The sequence below is a fragment of the Cariama cristata genome, unplaced genomic scaffold (genome assembly GCF_000690535.1).
Source record: "Cariama cristata isolate BGI_N322 unplaced genomic scaffold, ASM69053v1 scaffold2480, whole genome shotgun sequence".
In the NCBI taxonomy this organism is placed as follows: domain Eukaryota; kingdom Metazoa; phylum Chordata; class Aves; order Cariamiformes; family Cariamidae; genus Cariama; species Cariama cristata.
The window spans coordinates 57,437-78,600 of NW_009596196.1; the positions used below are offsets into that span (position 1 = coordinate 57,437).

At 39.5% G+C, this 21,164-nt stretch overlaps 1 protein-coding gene across 1 annotated transcript in view; it reads left to right on the forward strand.

Annotated features, from left to right (window-relative positions):
- The window catches only part of PLCB1 (phospholipase C, beta 1 (phosphoinositide-specific)), a gene marked incomplete at both ends in the record, with an annotated part of 80,575 nt that overhangs the window by 44,458 nt on the left and 14,953 nt on the right, over window positions 1-21,164 (forward strand). The window contains 4 exons of the mRNA XM_009704931.1: window positions 3,084-3,241; window positions 7,548-7,630; window positions 14,438-14,522; window positions 15,009-15,186. Coding sequence (XP_009703233.1) covers window positions 3,084-3,241; window positions 7,548-7,630; window positions 14,438-14,522; window positions 15,009-15,186 — 504 coding nt within the window. The remainder of the gene's footprint in view (window positions 1-3,083; window positions 3,242-7,547; window positions 7,631-14,437; window positions 14,523-15,008; window positions 15,187-21,164) is intronic.

Genomic DNA, 21,164 nt, shown 5'->3' on the forward strand with positions numbered 1-21,164 from the left:
TGCGGCTGGCTGGAGCAAGCTGGATCCCCCGTCCTGCTTTGGTCCAATGTAAAGTGTTAAAAATAACAGCCATAGGGTGAGAGCCTTGTTTTGACTTACATACAAGCGGTAGCAGAATATGTCACAGTGTGGGGTCTCATTTGCTTGTCCTGTGCATGGCAAAATAGCTCGGAAGGAAAATAAATTCAGATAAATGTACTGTGTCTAAAAAAGACTTAGCCGCCAGCACCTTCTGTTGCTGCTGGAGTCAAGAGCCAGAGTCCCAGCAGTACGGGGCTCTGAGTTCGCTCACTGCAAACTGCAGCATATGATCCGGAGCACTGATTGCTTTTCCAGGACTCGCCTGGAGAGAGGAGGTTTAGCAGTTTGTGTTTGTGCACGGCAAAGGGACTATAAAGGCACTTCATGCTGGGAGAAGGTGGTGCCATGGGTGGGCGAGGGGGCAGCACCCGCCTCTGTTTCTAGAGTAGCGAAAAGTCAGGTGACTCCAAATACCTGAATGCAAATATCCCCCACTTTTGGGAGGATACGTATCTTAAAATGGTAACCAGATTTTAAGTTCCTGTATTGCAAATAACTGTCACTTGGAAAAACGGTGAAGAACAGACCCAACAAGGGTGCACTTGCTGAGAAATGAGCAGCTTAAAGTTATGGAAGTGTGGAGCTGATCTGTATGGGGAAACATGGGTCATATCCTCAGCTTATACCTTAGCACAGGCTCATTTTGCTTAGTGTCCTGTCAGGTATGATTTGGCCAATTATATTTTTTAGAAAAATGAATTTTTGTCAAAATCTGTTTCTCCTTATCCAATAAAGGGTGATGGGATACAAATATTAGGGTATTACTGTAGGTGCTGTATGTATTATAGAAGGCAATACATAATGCTTTCCATTTCCAGTATTAAAAAATTGATCTGTAGTCAGGATATTAAAGGGAATGTTTCCAGTACGATATTTTTAATGTCTGTGTTAGCACATTGTAGAATGCATCTACTAAAGGGATAGTTTGGAACAGATGCAAATAGACTCACACAACAGACATTTATAAATAATATATGCAAAAACCATTTGAAGGAACATTCCTAATATTCCCTATTTCAGAAAAATAAGCTATTGAAACTGTTAAAATATTTGCTAGCATTTTACACTCTGACTGGGAATCTTTCTGAAGATTGAATGTTTTGGAGGTTGAATATCCTCTTATCCTAGCAGGAATCCTTCAAAAACATCTAAGCCTTATTAATAAGGTAGTGTGGAGAAGCGTCATACAGCAAGCGATGTATGTCACGATTTACGTAAGCGCTCCTGAAGGTTAAGGATTGTGTAGTCCAAAACGCTTAGCAATAATAATGGCCCATAGCCTCTCAGGAAGTATAGTAGAGTTTGTTAATCATAAAATAGTTTGTAAATCCAAATTCAACACGCTTTGAAGGAAAAGAAAGACAACATAAAAACAGTTTTTTAAGTGAATGTAGTTTTTTAGGCAGCAAAGTTCAGGGCATCCATATAATGCGAGGTTTCCATAGGCAGGTGCTTAGGGATGCGTACACAGAAATGTGTGCTGTTGTATCCTGATTCATGCTCGTGCTTGTTGGCATCCTGCAAAGAAAAGAGAGACACTGCTTACCCTAGACATTGGGATTGCACCAAAAAGGCTTTTGTGTGAGTAAAGATAGCCTGCCGTAATCAAAGGGGAAACACAGGGAAGAGTTAAGTCAAAAAAAAAAAAAAAAGGGAGGGGGGGAAGAGAGAGAGAGATCCATGTTGTCACTTTGCTGACTCCATTCTTCTGTTATTAACACTTATTTCCCATTGGTTCCAGCAGGAGCTGAGAAATCTTACGGATTTCAACAGGAGTAATGTTAATACCTTGTGGAGTATTTATGATTGCTCCAGCTCATGTATCAGACACAAACAATAAACAGGAATTTTCAAATAGAAGAGGTTTTATGTTACAGTTTTTAGTGGAAAGTAAAAACACAGAGAAAGCAGACAATGCTGTTTAGTGAAGCAGACCCCAGAATGTGTAGTTCCCAGCATAAAACCTAAACACAGAACAACAGAGACAATAAAATGAGGATTGGAGTAATCTGCATTATGTTATATGCCAGCCTGGATGAAGTATTTGTATGTCCCCCATCTTCAGTGTAAATGAACTCACTGCCTCCTTAAAAAGCAAGTGAATTCCCTTCAAGAAATCCAGGAGGGTCTTCTCAGGAGGTCTGCTAGAAAGCAGGAAATTGCATCCATTTTCTTCACATCTAACACAAGCACTAAGCCGTTCTTCCATTACCTTTACCTCTCTGCTGCAAGAAATTTGTATCCATCTGGCTGGAATCAACCCTGTTGCAGCAGATGAAGACACTCTGGCTGGATATCCTTCCCTGAATGCAACTGGATTTCTTTGTTGGTTTGGGGTTGATTTTTTTTTGGTGGGGTTTATTAATACTTCCTGAGTTTGGGAAAACCTGAGTTTTCCTTGTTTATTTTTAGATTTCTGTTATGTCGTTGTTGGAAACTGGTAGTTTAATTCGATTTCTCCCTACATAATACAGTATCACATCAGGAAGTTTAACTGACCAACTCAATGCAGTGATTAGTGTATTAAATATTGATTTGAGACTTAGTAATGGTACCATTAGTGACTGTGCAGGAGGTTTGTTTTGTCTTGTACCAAACTGTATTGCATGTTATGAGAAAGTGTGATCTTGCTGTCCTGAATCACCTCTGAACTTCACATCGCTTCTTGAAGGATAACAAAATCTTTTAGAACTAAGCTGTTTCATTTTATTTCATTTTACTTCATTTTATGTATTTGATGCTATCTATCAGAAGTTTTTGAATTGGTTTCAGTTATTTCTCTTCACTCACAGCAGTTTAACTGAGAGCAGAATCCAAACCATGACATTGACTCTGCCTAAGTTATTTCCATTACGTTCTTAGGGTTTTTGTCTGCCTTTGAGTGTTATTCCTCTCAGCCAAGGGTAAAAGATGCTGTTAACTCTAATTATTATTAGATTATTTGTATTTATTCCCGAGGCCCAAAATGACTTCCCCTTTTTCATGTTCTTGCGCTGTCGCAGCTGGACAGCTGGCTGGTAACTCATCGGTGGAGATGTATCGGCAAGTGCTTCTGTCAGGCTGCCGCTGCGTGGAGCTGGACTGCTGGAAAGGACGGACAGCTGAAGAAGAGCCGGTCATCACACACGGATTCACTATGACAACTGAAATATCCTTCAAGGTACAGTGGTGCAGCACACTGGTGTAGTTGGCTTTAGCTGGGGCGGTTTCTTCCATGTAAGATGTATCAGAAATACATTGCTAGAACGTTACTCCATAGGTGGAAGGGAATAGAAACGTGAGGGCAAAAAGATGTTTTAAGAGATTTCAGAGCACGTGCAGGATCATTGGAAGAGTAGAGTTGCAGTGTTTGGACCTTGTGCAGGAAGAGGTTCTTGGTCATCGTGGCAGTTGGAGGAAAAGGGGTTATATGATCTGATAGTTTGTGCCATCTGGGGACTGGGATCAGTGCCCAGGTCCGTACTCCTGTGCATGTTCCTGCAGCAAATCTCACAGGGAGAGAAACAAGGTTGAGAAACAAGCCAGGACTGAAAGACTAGGTATTGCCACCACAGCTGGTTTTACATAGTGTAAAATGGGTCTGTGGATGCGTCTGGAGCCAGGAGGATGGGGAGGAAGGACTGGTTTGTGTTACAGCTCCATAGCATGCGGCAGGGAGGAGAGCTGAGATGAAGGCTGCAAGGATTTGAACGGCAATAAGCAATGCGCCAGTGTACTTTTTTTCTCTTCTCTGCCTGGTAGGTGGGAGTGGGAGATAAAAGTGCTGAACTGAGGCAGGAAACAGCAGCTATTGTGGAAATCTCTACAATTTGCAAGCCTTTAAATTCCTATGAGTAGAGAATAGGCTACTCATGCCCAAATGGGCAGGTCCCACCCACAGGGTCCAGACACTTGGCATGATATTCACAATTTAAAAAATGAATAATGGTGTGTGCAGTGTTACCCTTATCCCTGATACTTGGGATCAGATCTGAAGCAATGGAGGATGAAAAGGAAAAATTAGTGTCTTTGGAGATTGTGAGAGGGTTATTTCTGCCATTCAAACCCTAAACATATCATCTGTATTACTGAATTTCATCTTCCATTTCCTTTTTCTATAATAAAAGGTAGTTACTTTACCCTTAGCAATAACCTTAAATTGTTATCTTCTTGTTACTCTTAAAAGATGTTTTTGATACAAGGTGTTAGAGGAGCAGGATGAAGGTATTTTCCTATAGTATTAGAATTGTTAGTCAGCACAGTTTAGAGTGATGCATCAGGGTATCATTTCTGCAGCGTGAAGAAATAATTCTTGTTCATGTGAGACACTAACTCACCATGGAAATACATTTCTAGACTTACCTGTGTGTAAGAAGATGTGGAAAAATGTTCATTACTGAACTTGATTACGTCACAGGTCTTAGGTGTGGCTTCTGTACTGGCTACAGCTTTGAAGCATGTCTCCCACACTTGGAAGCATGGAGTTGTGGGTTGTTGGGTGGGGTTTTTTTTTGTGTCCTAGTACCTGCCTTTAGGAACAAAAGCAAACAATACTGCCACACAAACAAAACACCAATTTTCACTTGCACCAGAACAGTCCTTTCTTTTTTCAATTTGTTTTCTCTAACTCTCCACTGATTGAGTTAATCACAGGAAAGCATAAAATAACCTTCTTGCACGTTTGTTATTAACTTTCTAGTTACGTTTATATGATGCCAATTATGTTTATAGCATAGAGTTTGATTGCTGGAAGTGCTTTAATTAAGGAAGGTAACTCTCAACTCCTTTGGTCATGAGCAGGAATTTAAAACAAAGTTAATCTGATTTGTAAAAGGATCATTAGAAGGAATGAGGATTATGCCTGGTTATTTAGTTGTTCAACCCTAGGCATTGTGTTTGCAGGAGAGATATTGGAAGGTATTTTAAACCTAGTCAGGAATATTTCATCTGTCACTCTTCAGGGCAAGTATTTTTTTCCACACAGAATAATGTAAATACGTATCGACTGCTGCTTTCTTTTCAACACTAAAAGTGTGCTGCTTGGCTGAGGAGCAGCAAAATGATAGTGAAATAATGTGTCAGAAGTGTGTGAATCAATTCAGAGTGATCACTGGATCTTGAATGCTGAATCATTTATCATCTCGCGCTTTTGCTGTGACCACGGCACACAATGCTTCGGTTCAGTCTGTCAGTTTTCGCTGCCTCAGATAGGCTTTCTAAAGTGCAGAGACAGAAGCAATATATACTCCCCATCCTTATGTTGCTGGGGTTTTTGTGGGCTTGTTGGTTGGTTGGTTGGTTTTTACCTTGCTTCATGACATACAGATATCGGTAAGGTTTTTCTCAGTTGCAGATTGTGAGCTGCTGTCAGGGTGAGATCTTATAGGGAACCAACAATATTTTTCATGCCATAACCAGGAATCTGTGCCAGTCTACTTTACGTATACCTTGGGGACTTGTTGCAGGTGAGTCATTCTGCAGCTGGAGTACAGTATGGAACATTACCATGTTGTTCCTCTCTGACCTTAAAGAATTTGCATTTAAACTGGAATGCAGTGCAAGACTGAATCACCAGCATACCTATTTCTCCACTGAACCAATGCCTGAGCTTCTCATCCTCAGATTTCATCTGTGTAATCCTGATTTTACTCTTCAGGTTATTTTCCCCACACGTGCTGGATTTCATCCCTTTTTGCAGTTGAGAAGGCAGTTGAAAATAAGTGTATGGATTTACTCCACAGCTTGAGCAGTGTGTAGGAGCAAGAAAGGCCTCAGAACTGCTTTTGGCAGTACCTCTTGTGTCCAGCCTCAAGTGTTCTCAAGCCCTGCATGATGCTCCGTAAGGAGACCAAACCAGTGCTAATCATCTGGGTGGAGAGCATCAAGATGGGAGGACTCAATATTTGTAGCTCAGTTCTCAGCATGGCTGTTCCCTTGTAATGGCAAAATTGCCTTAGACGCTTTTGAGAATCCCACCGGTTCTGCACAGCGTTAAGGTGGTACCAGCACTTAGTGATTTAGTGGAGCTGGAAGGAAAATGTGCAATGGGAATCACTCCCATCATTCATTCCCCCACGGGAGAACCACTGCTGTGACACTGCAGCTTCCTACCTGCTTTCAGCCAGCCTTCTGCACCATTTGCTGTTCTTCCAATACATGCCGTGCCTTTCTGCTTTCTTTAAAGAGTAGAAGTGGTCTGAGTTGAGGCACATGAATGGTTAGTGATATGTGAAGCATTTAAAGATTTGGTGATTGCAGTTTATTAAATGCAGTCATTCACCACCTATGTGTGCTGAGAGCACTAGTTTCTGATCTTGTAAGAGATACTACAACAATTTGTGCATGAGCTGTGGGGTTTTTCTACTTACATGAAGACTGTAAATTTTGCTTGTACTAGGGTATTTGCTCATATCCGCAAATCTTGAGATGGCTTGTGCAGTCCTTCCAGCCCTGGATTCTGCAACCCAACGTCAGAGGAATGTACCAGAAGCTCAGCTTTCATTTAGGAAGTAGATTTCTTACTGTTATTCTTCTCAACTGAGCCTGTAAAAGTACAGAAAATGAGCAAAAAGAATCCCTAGAGCAGGCTTGTTTAAAATAAATAAAGCTTTTAGGTTCTGGTCATCCTTATGATTTGGGAGGGAAGAGGCTTACAGATTCTTGTAAACTCCAGAGTCTGAGGTTCTTATGAACTCCAGACTTTGACAGCAATGCATATGGAAAATCTTCAGGTTTTTAGAAGTTCTTTTGAAAAAATATTTGTGTTCCAATAGAGAAACACTGAATAATTTGTGAGTGCATTACGATGTTGTGCACCCCACTAAAATTAGTATTGTCAATTGATTCCTTTACTAGACTTACGGTTGCCGTTTTCCATCAGAGCTGAAAGGAAACTTCTACAGAAGTTTCAGTTTCCGAGCCCTCTGATGATTACTATGCAGCCAACTGTTTTAACTGAGTAATGCTTTTTTTCTTGGTTTTCTTTTTTTCTTTCTTTCTTTCTTCTGCCTTAAAGAGATTTCTCGCATCTAAAAAGAGGGAACTAAAACTTGTGAGTCAGAGTAACTAAGAATGTTAGGGATACGTGCTTGTGCTGATGACGTTTAGAAGATACGCATTTGTCAGAGCGTGTTTATTATTATGCAAAATAGTTCATGAAAGTCATAGCTTCAGGCATGGAACAAATCCACAAACAGACCAAGTTTTACATTTAAACTATTGATTTAGGCAGACATAAGTCATTTCTTGAGAAATGTGGTGCTTGAGGCTCATCAGTCGCTTTGGAGATCTGATTACAGTTCAGGTTGAAAAATTTGGTTGCTGCAAAAGCATGTTCAGAGCTTTCTGGGATGGTTAGAATGGAAGGTCTGATTTCAGGCAGTTTGGGTATGATTTCAGACCTCTTTGGGTCTTTTCTGTCTTCAAAGACCAAAACACTGTTTCTTTAGAGACATAAATTTGTAACTGTATGTATTTTGATTCTTTAGGAAGTAATAGAAGCTATTGCTGAATGTGCGTTTAAGACATCGCCCTTTCCAATCCTTCTTTCCTTTGAAAATCATGTGGATTCGTAAGTAATTACCATGTTTTCCTGTATGGTGTTAATATTTTTTGTAAGGTCTGAGCACAGAATTATGTATGCACTTGTGGCAGTTTTTTTATATGAAATGATCAACAGCTCTTACCCCCCAAAAAATTCTATCAGCCTAAGTAACCAAGATGATCAGAATGAATCAGGCATGTTCTTAAAAGCCTTCCTGAATTAGACTTTTTTGTATGAAAGTAAAAGTTTGAATAATCGTGAGACAAATTGTGTTAACTTACAGTCTCAGTTTGTCCCACTGGAATGTAGCAGTACTTCATCAAAGAAAAAGAAGCAATATCTCACCTAGTTATGACCCTCTTCTGTGCTATAAGCATATTCTGTGCACAGAATTTGGTCTATTTCTCATGTGTTAGAAGTAGAGGCCAGGCTAGCTAGGATTGCGAAACAGGTGGTATGGATGGCCAGGAACTGTTCAGTTGCTGTCAAAAAATACTACTTTGCCTAAGCAGGTTTTTTTTAATTACAAAGAAAGGACAATTTTTCTGTGTAAGAAAAGAAAAAATAAGTGAGAATACTTCTAAATTTGTCCCAGTGATCTATTTTATTATCTCTGTTATTGTTGGTTTAGTTCTGATTTTTCTTTTGACATTAACTTTAGTTTTGAGTGTAGAGACCACTTGGTTCAAAGTGGGGTGACGTTGACACATAACATATGACTTAGCTTCAGTTGCCTTCTCCTCTTGTTTTATGCTGTGAAAGCATTTTCAACACTCCCGGGGCCGGTTTCAACTTACAAACTTTTTTTTTTAATGTGAAATAAAAAGTAATCTTTGGGACAGCTATGACTGATTTAATACAAACCAGTAAAGATGTTGGCACTTTCTCTTCTTGAAGAAGGGCCGGTTTCGACTTAGAAACTTTTTTTTTTTAATGTGAAATAAAAAGTAATCTTTGGGACAGCTATGACTGATTTAATACAAACCAGTAAAGATGTTGGCACTTTCTCTTCTTGAAGAGGAAAAGGGTGAGGGCTAACTGCTTTTCCGTTGTTTAGGAGGAACATTCTCATCATAAGCAAAGGAACTGGTAGAAGAAGCTATGTAAAAATGTTTTTAAGAACAGATTTGATAATACTGATCAAAAGTGATGTAGGTAGAAAAATTTAAAATCTGAGAGCTGACCTGCACTACCTGTATACCTTACAGTTTAAGTTTACACTACCTTTTGTGGGCAAATAGGTACTCGCTCTGTGCGTATTTAAAGGCCACATGGTTATGATTCAAACAGCTACCTGTTAAATCCTGTTTAGTTAGTTCTGTCTTCCTCTGAAAGACCACCCAGATACTCTATTTCATTTCTTTCTCTAATCAGTTCCCTCACCCCTTTCTTTTTGGTGTAAGTTATATCGCTTTGGACTTGCTTATGCTCACCTACTGCTGTAGGTTTTGACTCACAATGCTTTCCTCTGTGCTCCCAAATGCAAACTCTGGTCTTTAGAAAAGATCTTAACCATCATTCTTCCGTATATTATATTTTGGATTCATTCTTCTATATTTATTAAAATATACATTTGCTGTGTTAATATAAGGAAGAGGAAAAGCAATGTCCAATTTATTTTAACCAGAAGGCTTACATTTTTCTTACTTTGAAGTCATTAAGACTTAAATCTTCAACTATTGCAGAGTGATCTGTTCTATTTTAGGACAGTAAAGAAGTAAATAATTGTGTAGTATAAGCTCCTGTCAGATGTAATTTATGTACAAAAGCAGCTTTAAAACTAGTAAGATGAAACATTGTCAAAAGTAAAGATGGTATGATACTGTAGGAACACGTCAAAAAGGGAGCAGAGTTACTGCTGCATTACTCCAATCTTTAGAATTTACCCCACAGAAACCATTGGACCTTTCTCTTCAGAAAACTCCAGTCATGGAATAAAGAATTATCCCAGTGTGTATTATTTGATGCCCTTTTCCATGCATCGCTATGACACCAGTTTTGAGCAAAGCAAGTCTGCAAAAACAGTATCAAGTATTTTCTCTTTCTGAGGCCTTACTGCTATTTCTTATTTTTTGCTGCAGTAAATCATCAGATTTAATGTGTATGATTTCTAATTTTGCTTTGGCTGAAAATAATTTCTAGTTATTTTACCAACTGCTACAATTATGTCTTCATTTCTTCACTAGTTGCTAGAGAAATTTGCAATTAGTCATGCCACTCACAGAAACCTTCACCTGATTTCATGGAATGCTCCTTTTGTCTTTTCATTTACTTGGAATGTTGTGTTTCTTCTAGATCTTAAAAGATGGGCTTTGCCCTGAGTATTAACAGAAAATGCTAAGTGTTTTTACAGAATTGCTGTTAAACAAATCCTATGACATCAGTTCCTACTTTTGGGTGACCAAATTTTTCTTCTAATTTTCAAGTTGCAAGAGGCAGTATTCATGTACGAACTGCTGGTCCCATACAAATCAGTGGAAATTTTGGCATTGCCTTAAACAGAAATATGGGTTTAGCCTGTGTTTTGGGCTTTTAAACAGACTACAATTATCAAAGGTAAATAAGTTTTACATCACCACTATAGGTGTGACAGTGTTAATCACCATTGGACTTAAAATGCATTTTTTTTCTTCTTTCTGGTTTATGTTCATGAGAATATTTTTAACACTTTTTATCCACCTAGGGAACAAATCACTTGTTAGCACATAGTGTTAATCATCTCATCTTGCTTTCCTTCAATGTTTTTCCTAGAAGGACTCTTCTTTAATATCTTTATAGCATGTGAAGAATTTTCATTTCCTTTACTGTAACTCCACTATGTAGTATATTTCTTCTTGATTGTTTTTATATAATAAAAAGTTTAGAAAAAGAGGCGAGCATATAGGTTTTAGAATATATAAAGTATTATGTATACCATCATTTGTATTGGAGTCCAAACATGCACACTGAAAAAAGGCAGTACTAAGGAAAGATGTGGTTCGGTCAAAAAATAGAAAAGTGCCCTGAAAATGTTGAAAAGACCTCAAGAAGACCTTGATGTTTGAAATTGGGCTTGCAAGAAGATAAGCAATCTGCAAATCTGAAAGCAGACACTCTATAATTAGAAATGCACTGATGACATAGCAAAAAGGTTAAGTGATCCTTGAGAGGTATCCATATAAGATTGCTTCCAAGATTAAATTTAATTCCAGTTATTCATATCGCTGCTTTCTTACTGGAGTTATCTCAAATATTAACAGGATTTTTACCACTTTTTCTTCCTGCACTTTAAATAATTTTAGACTCTTCTGGGAAGCATCTGTGTCTTTGTCTTATGCACAAGAAGGATCTCTGCAGAAGTGATACTAATATAACGTTAGGAGCAGTGGTAGTGGAGTTGTGCCAAATAGCCTCTATGATTGACCTTCATAATAGGCATAATACAAACACATTAAAACAAAGTACAAGCAATGCAGTAATAGTAGTGAAAACATTTCTTAATATTCTTTATATTTCCATATCTCCAGGTGTCATGTTCCCATTTTATCTTCCCTTGGTCTGGCACATTTTGGGGGCATATATAATTAGTCTGCGTGCTACCCATCCATTTCTGCACAGTGAAAATCATAAAGCAGATAAAGTCAGCTCTTTTCAGGCAATCATTTTTCATTACAATACATGAATGCTGAGACAATTCCCTATAACAGTAGATGTGGACCAGCAAATATCTGCTTTTTTGTTTTATAACACAAATGGGGAAATATGTTGATGTCAAAAAGTTGGTATTTCAATCTGTTGCTCTGGTTCATAATACTGAAAGAAGCAAAAATAAAAAGAAACTGATATTCCAAACTTTAAAATACTATAATAGTAATACAGAATCTATACTATGACTAATGATCTGTCTCTTCAAACAATATATGTATATTAGAGAGAGAGAGAACACAAAGACCCTATCACTCAGTTAAACGCTGGTAGTATTTTTTTATTCCTTCTTAGGAGCTTTTAAAATATCTATGCATATAATTCCATTCACAAAGGCAATTTTGTAATGTCAAGATTTTCTTACTTTGGCCTTGTCTACTACTGCAAGGTTTTTTTATAGTATTAAAACCAGTTAGTTTTTCACATAATTTTCCTTTTCCTTCTTTCTGCCTCTGGGATGCAGTGACATTGGAAAATATACACTAAACCAAAATAATGTAGCATTACATTTTTCTATTTTGCAGAAATGAAAGTTCTCACTGTGCTCTCTTTGAGGTAAACATGTAATTAAACACAGAAGATCAGAAGAATTTGTTCTAGCTGTGGTGATGGTTTGAAATTTATTAGATTTAACTCTTGCATATTTTTTTCGGATTCCTATCGAGAGTTCTCTTCAGAGTTGATGTGCCCGTTTAAAAATGCTGATGTCGCATCTAATTACTACGATTTCAATAACTGTGCTCTTTTGACTCAGGGAGATGTTCTTTGAACTTTCTGGGTTCTAAGAACATGGATCTCTTCAAAATATACATGGTTGGAAAAGACTGAAATAAAATCCACTGTAATGACCCCTAGACCTGTAGCAAATACCCAGTCTGCTTGCTTACTAGAGTGAGCTGCCTTTATTTTCCTTGATAGCTGGCTGTTAGAAATAGCTAATGCAGTCTTGTAGCATGATCTGTTCTTCCCATCACCTTCTCCCTTGTGGGTGCTTAGTTCCACTGCCTTGCTTGTCTTCATCTTAATTTTCCATCCTCAGCTAAAAGTGGCTTTTAGCTTTTCTGCAGTATCGGCTGCACGCAAAAGAAAGCTTTAATGAAATGCTGTAGTGATTTAAACTGCATGCAGCACTTGCGTAGCTTTGTGGAATTATTTAAAGCCTCCTCGCGATATATTTTGTCAGTGACTGAGCTGATGACCGATTCACCTCGTATCTGCTTCAGGGGACATCCAGAATGCTGATCTCAGGGAAATTACATTTGCTGATTCAAATGCCACCCAGCCTTTATCTCAGCCCTGGCTGGGCCTTGCTGACCCCAGGGAGCACTGCAGTGCCAGGTGCCCGGTTAGGAGCTAACGGCAATCTGGACACAGCAGTTGCTGTACTCTTAGTCTACAAGAGAGAAATGAGCACTCCTTTTTTTTCCTATGTACCCAGCTCTATTTTCTCATGAAAAATAGCTCCATGGTAACATAGCTGCTTATATTATTCGTATGTCTTCCATGATATGCTGATCATAATTAACGGTAGTTGAGGAGGTTATATTAAGCAATATGAACCTGTCCTTTAGTCCAGAGTTCTCAACAATATCAAAAAAAGAAACTTTTACAGATACCTAAGCTCAGATGTTACAGATTTTAAACAGGCACATAGAACAAAAATACACAGTCTAAAATTAGAAAGAGAGTGACTGTCACACTGAGCTGCACTTTAAGATAATTTGAGTAATGTTTCTGAGTGGTATAACCTATCTTCAGTCCTAAAACTCCCATCACTGATATGCAGGAATTATTTCATTCTTTGGTTGCACTTTGGGAAAATTGATTATAAGTACAGTTTACTGAAGTTCAGTTTACTTCCAGAGGATGTCATGAAAACCACTGAACTAATTTACTGTGGTAAAATTTGACACCCTGTCTGATTTTAAATAAGATTTTAAAATATTAAAAAAAGGAATCTGACCATGTAACCAAACATTGAGCAGCTTCACCTAGCAGCTTGTTGTTACATCCAGATCCCCACTAGGAAGACTGTCCTGATATGTTGGTCCCAGTTATATACGCATATCATGCATGCGGGATGTGATTATATGCATATAAAATATAGTTATACCAGCACTTATTGCAGCAGTTCTCCAAATTGACAAAACATCTTAGCAGTAGCACAATTACATCTATGCTATGACTCCTGCCAGTGAGGGTATGTCAGGGGAAATGCTTCAGAGCGAGCTGGCGAGAGCAGCACAAGCTTTTGGTGCGACCCCAGCCCAGGGGGTGCGCGGGGGGGAGCGGGTGCTTTGTTGTGGAGCGCAGTGCTGGGGTGCAGCTGCAGCTCCGGGCAAGGCTGTGGCTGGACGGGCTGTCACGCTGCAGGGGCACAGCGCCCACTCCACGCGGGCTAACGAATAGGGTGGGGAAAGTAGGCTGCATTTTAGCAGAAAATCTGCAGAAAAACTACCTGCATTTTAGAAATCTGCAGTAAAACTAGCTACTTCTCTACCAGTGCCTATAACTGATGCAGCTTTGCTGGTTTTGAGACCCAGGTGATATCTTCTGCCCCTTCTTCTGTATGGCGATGCCTTACGGGTGTGCTGAGTGAGGTGATAGGTACTCTTGGCTTGGGAAATTTAGCAGACAACCCTGCACAGGAGACTGTTTTCTGTGTAACTGTTTTGGGGGTTTATGCCTTAGGTCAGGTAAGACAAAAAGAGAATGAAATCCAAATGGGATTGGGGGGTGTGTGCGTGAGAAGAATGCCAGGCATGTGTATAAAGTAACATAAGGTGGAAAATATTTAAGCTTTGAATAAAAATGTTGCCTGAAAGAGTCAAATTCATGTAACAGTTATTTCTCTAAGGGTAACAACTGACAGTGTCATTTTTTTAATTTTCTACCAAATGCATAGGAAAATACACTTCAATGTTAAAAGTTCAGTTTCACTGTTACTCAATTGCCTAGTGCCTTTACTTCATGTATGATCCTTTTGATAAGCTCTGTGAGAGGAATCATAATATATATAGGTCTCTCTGAAAAGCTCATAGCAATTGGATCAGGAAATTATATCTAGTTTAAGGACGTTAGATATTCCATTACTTCTCCTTTCACTCTGTATCATTAGACTCCTTTCTTTCTTTCTTTTCTCCCCTTTAGCCCTAAACAACAGGCGAAAATGGCAGAGTACTGCAGATTAATATTTGGAGATGCATTGCTTATGGATCCCTTGGAAAAATACCCGGTAATATGGTTTGGTATTTATCAGATCACAAATATCTATGTGAATTTTTATTGAAGTGTTTCAGTCCTGTGTCATTCTTCATGTACAACCTTTCAAAACAAAGTCTAAAGGAGGGGATTAAACAATGTGAGCTGTTGGTGACTTAAGCATATGATTTCTGATGCAGGGGTTGTTCTGATACAGGGAACTGTAATCTTCTAAATGCAATTGATTCTTGTAGCTGCCATTTTATAATGTAGGCTTTCATATTTGACCTAATACTTATTTCGGTTATTACTGTAGACATTTCTTAAAGCATTTTTCTTTCCTTAAGTGCCCTCAGTAGCACTGTTTCATTTAATGTTGAGGTTACCTCTGTGAAAAATACATTTCATTTTAACAGGGCTTATAGAGGTTACAAAATTATCTTGGACCGTGGGGGCCCTAAGAAATTGCCATAAGCTTGTTTCTTTTGTTGTAAAAAATGTCCCTTCCTTTTTCTGCAAGCTTGAACCTGGAGTTCCTCTTCCAAGCCCTACGGATTTAATGTACAAAATTCTGGTGAAGAATAAAAAGAAGTCACATAAGTCTGCAGATGGAAGTGCAAAAAAGAAGCTCTCGGAGCAAGCTTCCAACACATGCAGTGATACGTCTAGTATGTTTGAACCTTCCTCCCCTGGAGCAGGTATGAATTGAATCTACAAATATATTTGTCCCTAAAACACAAATGCTTAACTACAGCTATAATTCAGTCCATTTACATTGCTCTAGCAAAGTAAAGCTACACCAGTGTGGGCTTTACTCTGTAGGAAACAATGCTAAGTGTCATTGATCCAGGAGTCTGTCAAGGTTTGTGGCTAAGGGATCGCTTATGGAGTCACCTAAAGCTCAATGATATGTACTTACATTTATCTGCACTGCTTAGGAAGCAGAGCAAACTGCCAACTCCTCTACCCTTGCGTGCCTCTTCTATGTGCCCAAGCCCAATAACAAATTAAAATACTTATTTTTTCTGTTGCCACTGAGATTGCACCTACCATTTAGTGCTCTTTCAGACTTAACCCGTTGCACAGGAGAACTGCAGTGTCTTAGGCTTTAGGGTAACTGCAAATGAGGTATCTGTTCCTCAGGCAGGCAAGGCTCAACCTGCTGTTGTCTTAAATTAGTTGGGAACGCAGCACAGACCTCTATGCAAAGTGCTATAAGATGATGTTCCCTTCCAGAGATGGAAACAGGCAAAAACAATACTGCAAACAAATATTTGTTGCCATCAGGAATTTTAGGGAATGTAGCCAACGGAAAGCAGTGTATTACATTTAACTTGTTCATTATTAGCAGAATTTTTAAAATTGGAAATTAAATAGAAAAGTTACTGTAATTTAGTACATATATTCTGGTAATGCCTGTGGGATCTGCAGGGGACCATTGTGAGTGTTGGTATGCAAAAATTAGTAAGAGAGAGTTTTTGTCCTGAAGAACTTAAAACCTAACTAGAAAAGACAAAGAATTGCAGAGAAAAAGGTAATGTAAGGATTTCCTCTAAACCACAGGAGCAGATTAGCAGCAGGACAAACAACAATATATGTGTATCCTGATTCCCAGCCCAGTGTCTGTTCCCTGCACTACAATTTCTTCTTCTCATTAAGACTGAAATTTTGAATTGCTAAGAGTGTAAACATTTACGCCCCAGTAGTAGAATACTTACAGAGCAAATTGAGAGCTCTACTGGAATATAAGTTCATTACCATTTGCCATTAAAAAAACTTTTTTCCATTGTTTGTAATTTTTTCTAAACTCTGATTAATTGAGCTGAAAATTTTCGTGTTGACAGTTTGCCTCAAGCTGAATTAAAATAAGTCCTGCTGTATTTGTGGATAACATTGTTTATCCTATTAGAAGCAAAGAAGGAGTTTTCAACTATTGTGTTAAGAAACTTTGAAAAGGACATGCTTTGGAGTAGGGCTTGGATTTCAAAGGAAGATTCATGCTGGTGTCAGGAATGATTTAATACCATTTTCTTGGTTTGCTTCAGACAAATCCCAAGCGACAGAAACGTAAGTGTGTATATGCCAACTGACTCCTTTCCAACAGTTGCAATCAACCCTGGGTTCCTAAGTCTACATTTTTGTTACCAGCACAGAGTGAGAGCCCAGTGGCAAAGTGTATGTCTTTTGCTATATGATTTCTTCCAAGTGCCTGATCTGCGTAGAGGGTAATAGCTTTGTCTTTCAGTAGCCTCTCTATGAGCTTTTATAGGGGAAGACCGGGGCTGTGAATCTAGATGTTGATGATGCAAGGCAGGAGGGTCAGTCGCATAATAGGGTGTGTAATTTTACAAAGTAACTGTGAATATTATGTCTGTATTACCTATATAACAACCTCTGTTACCTGTGGATTGTGAAGATGACCACTTACAAATTAGAAAAATGCTAGAACTGAGATTGCAAAATTGATGTGGTCACTTGCTTCATCTGTGACCGCCAAAATATACTGCTTGCAATCCTTTCGTCAGCCATTGTTCCTCCTTTAGGACCTATGCCTCTTTTGGAGAATGCAGTTAGTCAATATTTTTTGTCTCTCTGTCATTCAGTACTTGACCCTAGATGTAGCATCCTCATCTTGCAGTGAATTTCTGTGGGGATATCCACGCTGTATATGAGCGCTTGACAAACAGCAGTGAATTTGTCTGAAAATACCTGTGGGAAGTGAAATAGTATTAAGCCAATTTTATCTAAGGACAGCCGAGTCTGAGAGAGCTTAAGAACAGTTTAGGGGTGACTGATAAGGAACATCCAGGACCTGATTTTTCAAGAATACTTCAAATTTTTAAGTATTCAAAGCTCAACCCCAGAGATTTCAGCTACAGCTTAGAGCTGTGAGCATGCAGCGTTTCTGTCTGTGAACATTTAAAAAAAAAATTATTCACCATTCTATAATGGTGGCAAGACCCACTGAAGAGCATGATTCCATGGGCCAGTGCTCAACAATCACCAAGACACCCTTCTTTTCACTGCCTTGTTCCTTATATGCATCACAATATTGGCAACGTGTAATGCTGGAGCACTGCAAGCAGTACGCTCCTCTACACGCAGTGCCAGGTCCTTTCTGGAGCATGAGAAGCGCGATGAAATTAAAGACTCACGAAAGGAAGCCTAATTCTTAACATTTCTGAACATAAAGCATTCAATACTCCAACTTTAATATAATCTTTACATTTAGGAAGTTGTACATATTATTCAAATAACTCTATTGTATAGCTTCTGTCAGAATTACTGCAAAAAATACGGAGATTCGTACTTCAGTTGATAGCAAGCTTCACTATGTCTTACACTGCTTGAGGTGAGATTTAAACCCAAATAAACCACTCTTTTGATATGTTTATAAAACGTACCATATAAATGTTAGGTGGTGGTGATATAGTAGCAATAATTAAAAAACAATTCTGAAATGAGCTTTGCGGAATGGCTTGCAAGATATTCATGAAATTGATGTAAAAAGTAACTTCAGTAGGGTATAATATGTGTCAGTGGAAAAAGCTTTTCCTGAAGGTACAGCAAAGATGGCAAAGCAGAAAAATAATTTCTGTGATAACACTTGTGAGATAGATAATAATTTTGGTAAACAGGCACCTTAAACCTGGCTGGTTTAGCACAATGATCAGAAGTAAATAAGCAAGATTTTCAAAGAAGTTGGATTACACTGCAGAAAGAACAGTGGCAGTTCTTCAGGTACGTACATTTTACCAAAAGTAGGCCTATACTGAAAGTAACCCAAACTTGTTAATTGAGCAGTATTTAAATTTTTGAGCAAATTCTTAATTTCTCACTGATAGGATGACATTTTTGTCAGAGTAGTGGGTACTGCAAGGAAAAAGTCACAAGAAGACAGAGAGAGAGGATAGAATTGGCTCCATCATTTCATGGTGACTAAATAGAAAACTAGATAAAAAGTTTTAGGCTCAGTGTATGTAAATGCATTGCTACATTGGTGCTGCATGCCAGCTGATGCCATGGCCCACTGTTACAAAGTAAAATGTTTTAGCAAACTGAATAAAGTTAATTTTTTCCTTTTTAAAAATCAGCAAGTGCTGGTGTACAGCCTGTGGAAAAAAAACAAAAGGTGATTTTTGTCCCCCCCAGGATGATGGTGGCTGCCTAAACGTTATAGAGCTGACAAGCGGTACCAGCAAGTACCACATTTATAATCCATTCTGGCTGTTATTTGAAAGGGGTCTGAGAAAGCAGATTACCAAGTTCCTCTGAATTTCAAGCAATGTGTAACCTTTCGTTTTATTAGGCTCTCAATATCTGTCAAGCTGCTGACGCATGGTGAGAACGGATAATATTTAGCACTCTGCTTCCTCAGCCCTTGGTTATAGGGATTTGGTTTGTCATTCCCAGCTCTTCTCTCCTAATCATCTTCCATTCAGTATTGCTGTGTTGAATCCTTCTACCCATCAGTTAGGATTCAGCCTCCTTTGTCCACTTGTCACATTGCCCAATATGCGCTTCTATGCCTTCCCAGTGCTGCCCCACTCACTGGGGGCAGCTCCTTGAAAACATCCTTGAAACTGCCCGATTACTCCACTGAGAAGTTTCCTCTGCCCTTCTGCCTACGAGCGGTTGACAGTATCTGCATTATAACTTCCCTATTGTGGTAGGGAGCAGCCTCTTTTTATTTCTTGATATTCTGTCTGCCTCTGTCCATGGGCAGGCTCTTGTCTCGTACTTGGAGGGCAAGCCCTTGGAGCAGGGCTCTCTATTTTCACTATATTTATATGACCCATAGCACAGAGAGGTCCTGTCTCGACCTGGGTTTGTAGTCCCATCTGAATGCAAATAATAATTATACCATTACAGCTAGTTGTCCCTTAAACAAGCTCACACGTACATACTGGACTTGACCTGCCGCACAGCTGCATATGCCAGCCCATGTGCATTTATGCTGCACATGGTCTGTGCCCTCCTGGGAAGGGATGGGAGCGATGGCATGGAGCTGATCCCACCACCCCTGTGGGAGGCTGAGCGTGAAGGCATCCGCAGCACGGACGTCTCCTCGGGCTGGCCAAGGCTTGCTCTGACTTTGTGTCCTGGCAGTGCAACAGGAAAAGAGGGCAGGGTTTGAGCATAGGACAGTGCTGCTGGGTGAAAGGCAATGCAGATGTGGTCATACTTTCTAAAACAAAAATTTTTATTCTTTTCCTGTGTATTATTTGTCCTGGTTTTGCTGTCTGATGCAGAACTTGAAAATGAGATCTGATCTCCTTGGGAGTTTTCCTGTTAAATATTTTTAAATAAATGAATAATGTGTTGCATACTTTCCTCCCTGGACACTTCCAGCAAGAACAAGTGATCATCTACCTGGTATCTCAGCAGTGCAAGTTGGCTGAAATCTGCCCGTGTCTCCCATTTTGTGGACTGTGCAAAGTGTTATTTTGCCAGTCTGGTTAAATCAGTCAAGAGCTTCCCATCCAAAGATTGTCACTGCAAATCCTGCGAGGGCTCGGCTGGCTCTTTGCAATGCATTGAGGTTCCCTGAGCCATCCCTTGAGCCTGTTGAGCAATCATGTTCTTTTCTTCAATGAAATGTTCAGGAAGAAATGTGTTCGTGAATAAAAGCCTGACATTTCAACATCTGCATCTGGAAGGAAACACAGCCTGGGTAGTCATCATTTGGTTGTGAAAGGGACGCTCATTATTTAAATCATGTGTGCTTGCCATGTTCGGAAGGGGCCCACTGGGCATGATTCAAGGCCTGCTGGAACAGAGGAGTTGTATTGACTCAGTGGGCTTTGGATTAGACCCTGATTTAACAGGACGAACTGAGACTGAATTACCATTCTCTGGAGAGTTTGGGAATGCTGCACAGTGGTTGGATTTTTGTGCTGCCAAAATAAAATTGCCACTGCTGAAGAAAGCTGAAAGGTTTGTGGAATAAAATCTTTAGGGAGGGTTGTCAGTCTTACAGGTGTGCCTAGGTGACTGCAGCGTAACTTAAACCTTTTTTTCCCAGAGTTGTCTTAAGATGCAGAGTATGTATTTCATGACAGCCAGACCCACAGGAGGAGTTACTACAGAGAAAGATAAGCTTGATATTCCTTAATGGTTTAATTTCTGGTGCAACCAAATCAAAACATTTTGGAGGCGAGGGGAGGCATTCGTTATTAACAATAAATCGTCTTGCCCATAGGAATTTGTTGACTACACCGCAATTGGGAGCAAGGCATAAAATGTGTTTTATTTGGTCCTATTTACTCCATCAGTACATTTGCAGGGAAAGGATGAGCCTTATGCATCTTCTTCACATTATTTGATTTTTCACTGCCCTCAGCCGGTGCATTTGAGCTATGCTACCGCAGTCCTAACAGTAAGGCACACCAGAGCAGCCTGCGAAGGGAGTCGAAGTCAAGCTATTGCAGTTAGGCTCCTGTGCCAGATCCTCCCAGCTGTGCCACCTCAGTACATGTACGTGTACCGCGCTATGTTCAGAACAGACAGGTTTTGCTGAACAGCCTTTGAATACCACAGGACGTGAGAATCTCATCAAGTTTCATACATGATTTCTTCACCCCCTGCATGCTGTTACATGTGTGTTTCCCGGAGGGGGTGAGGCATTCACTGAAGGTCCTGCAGGGATCCTGCAACAGAGGGGGAGTTTGAACTC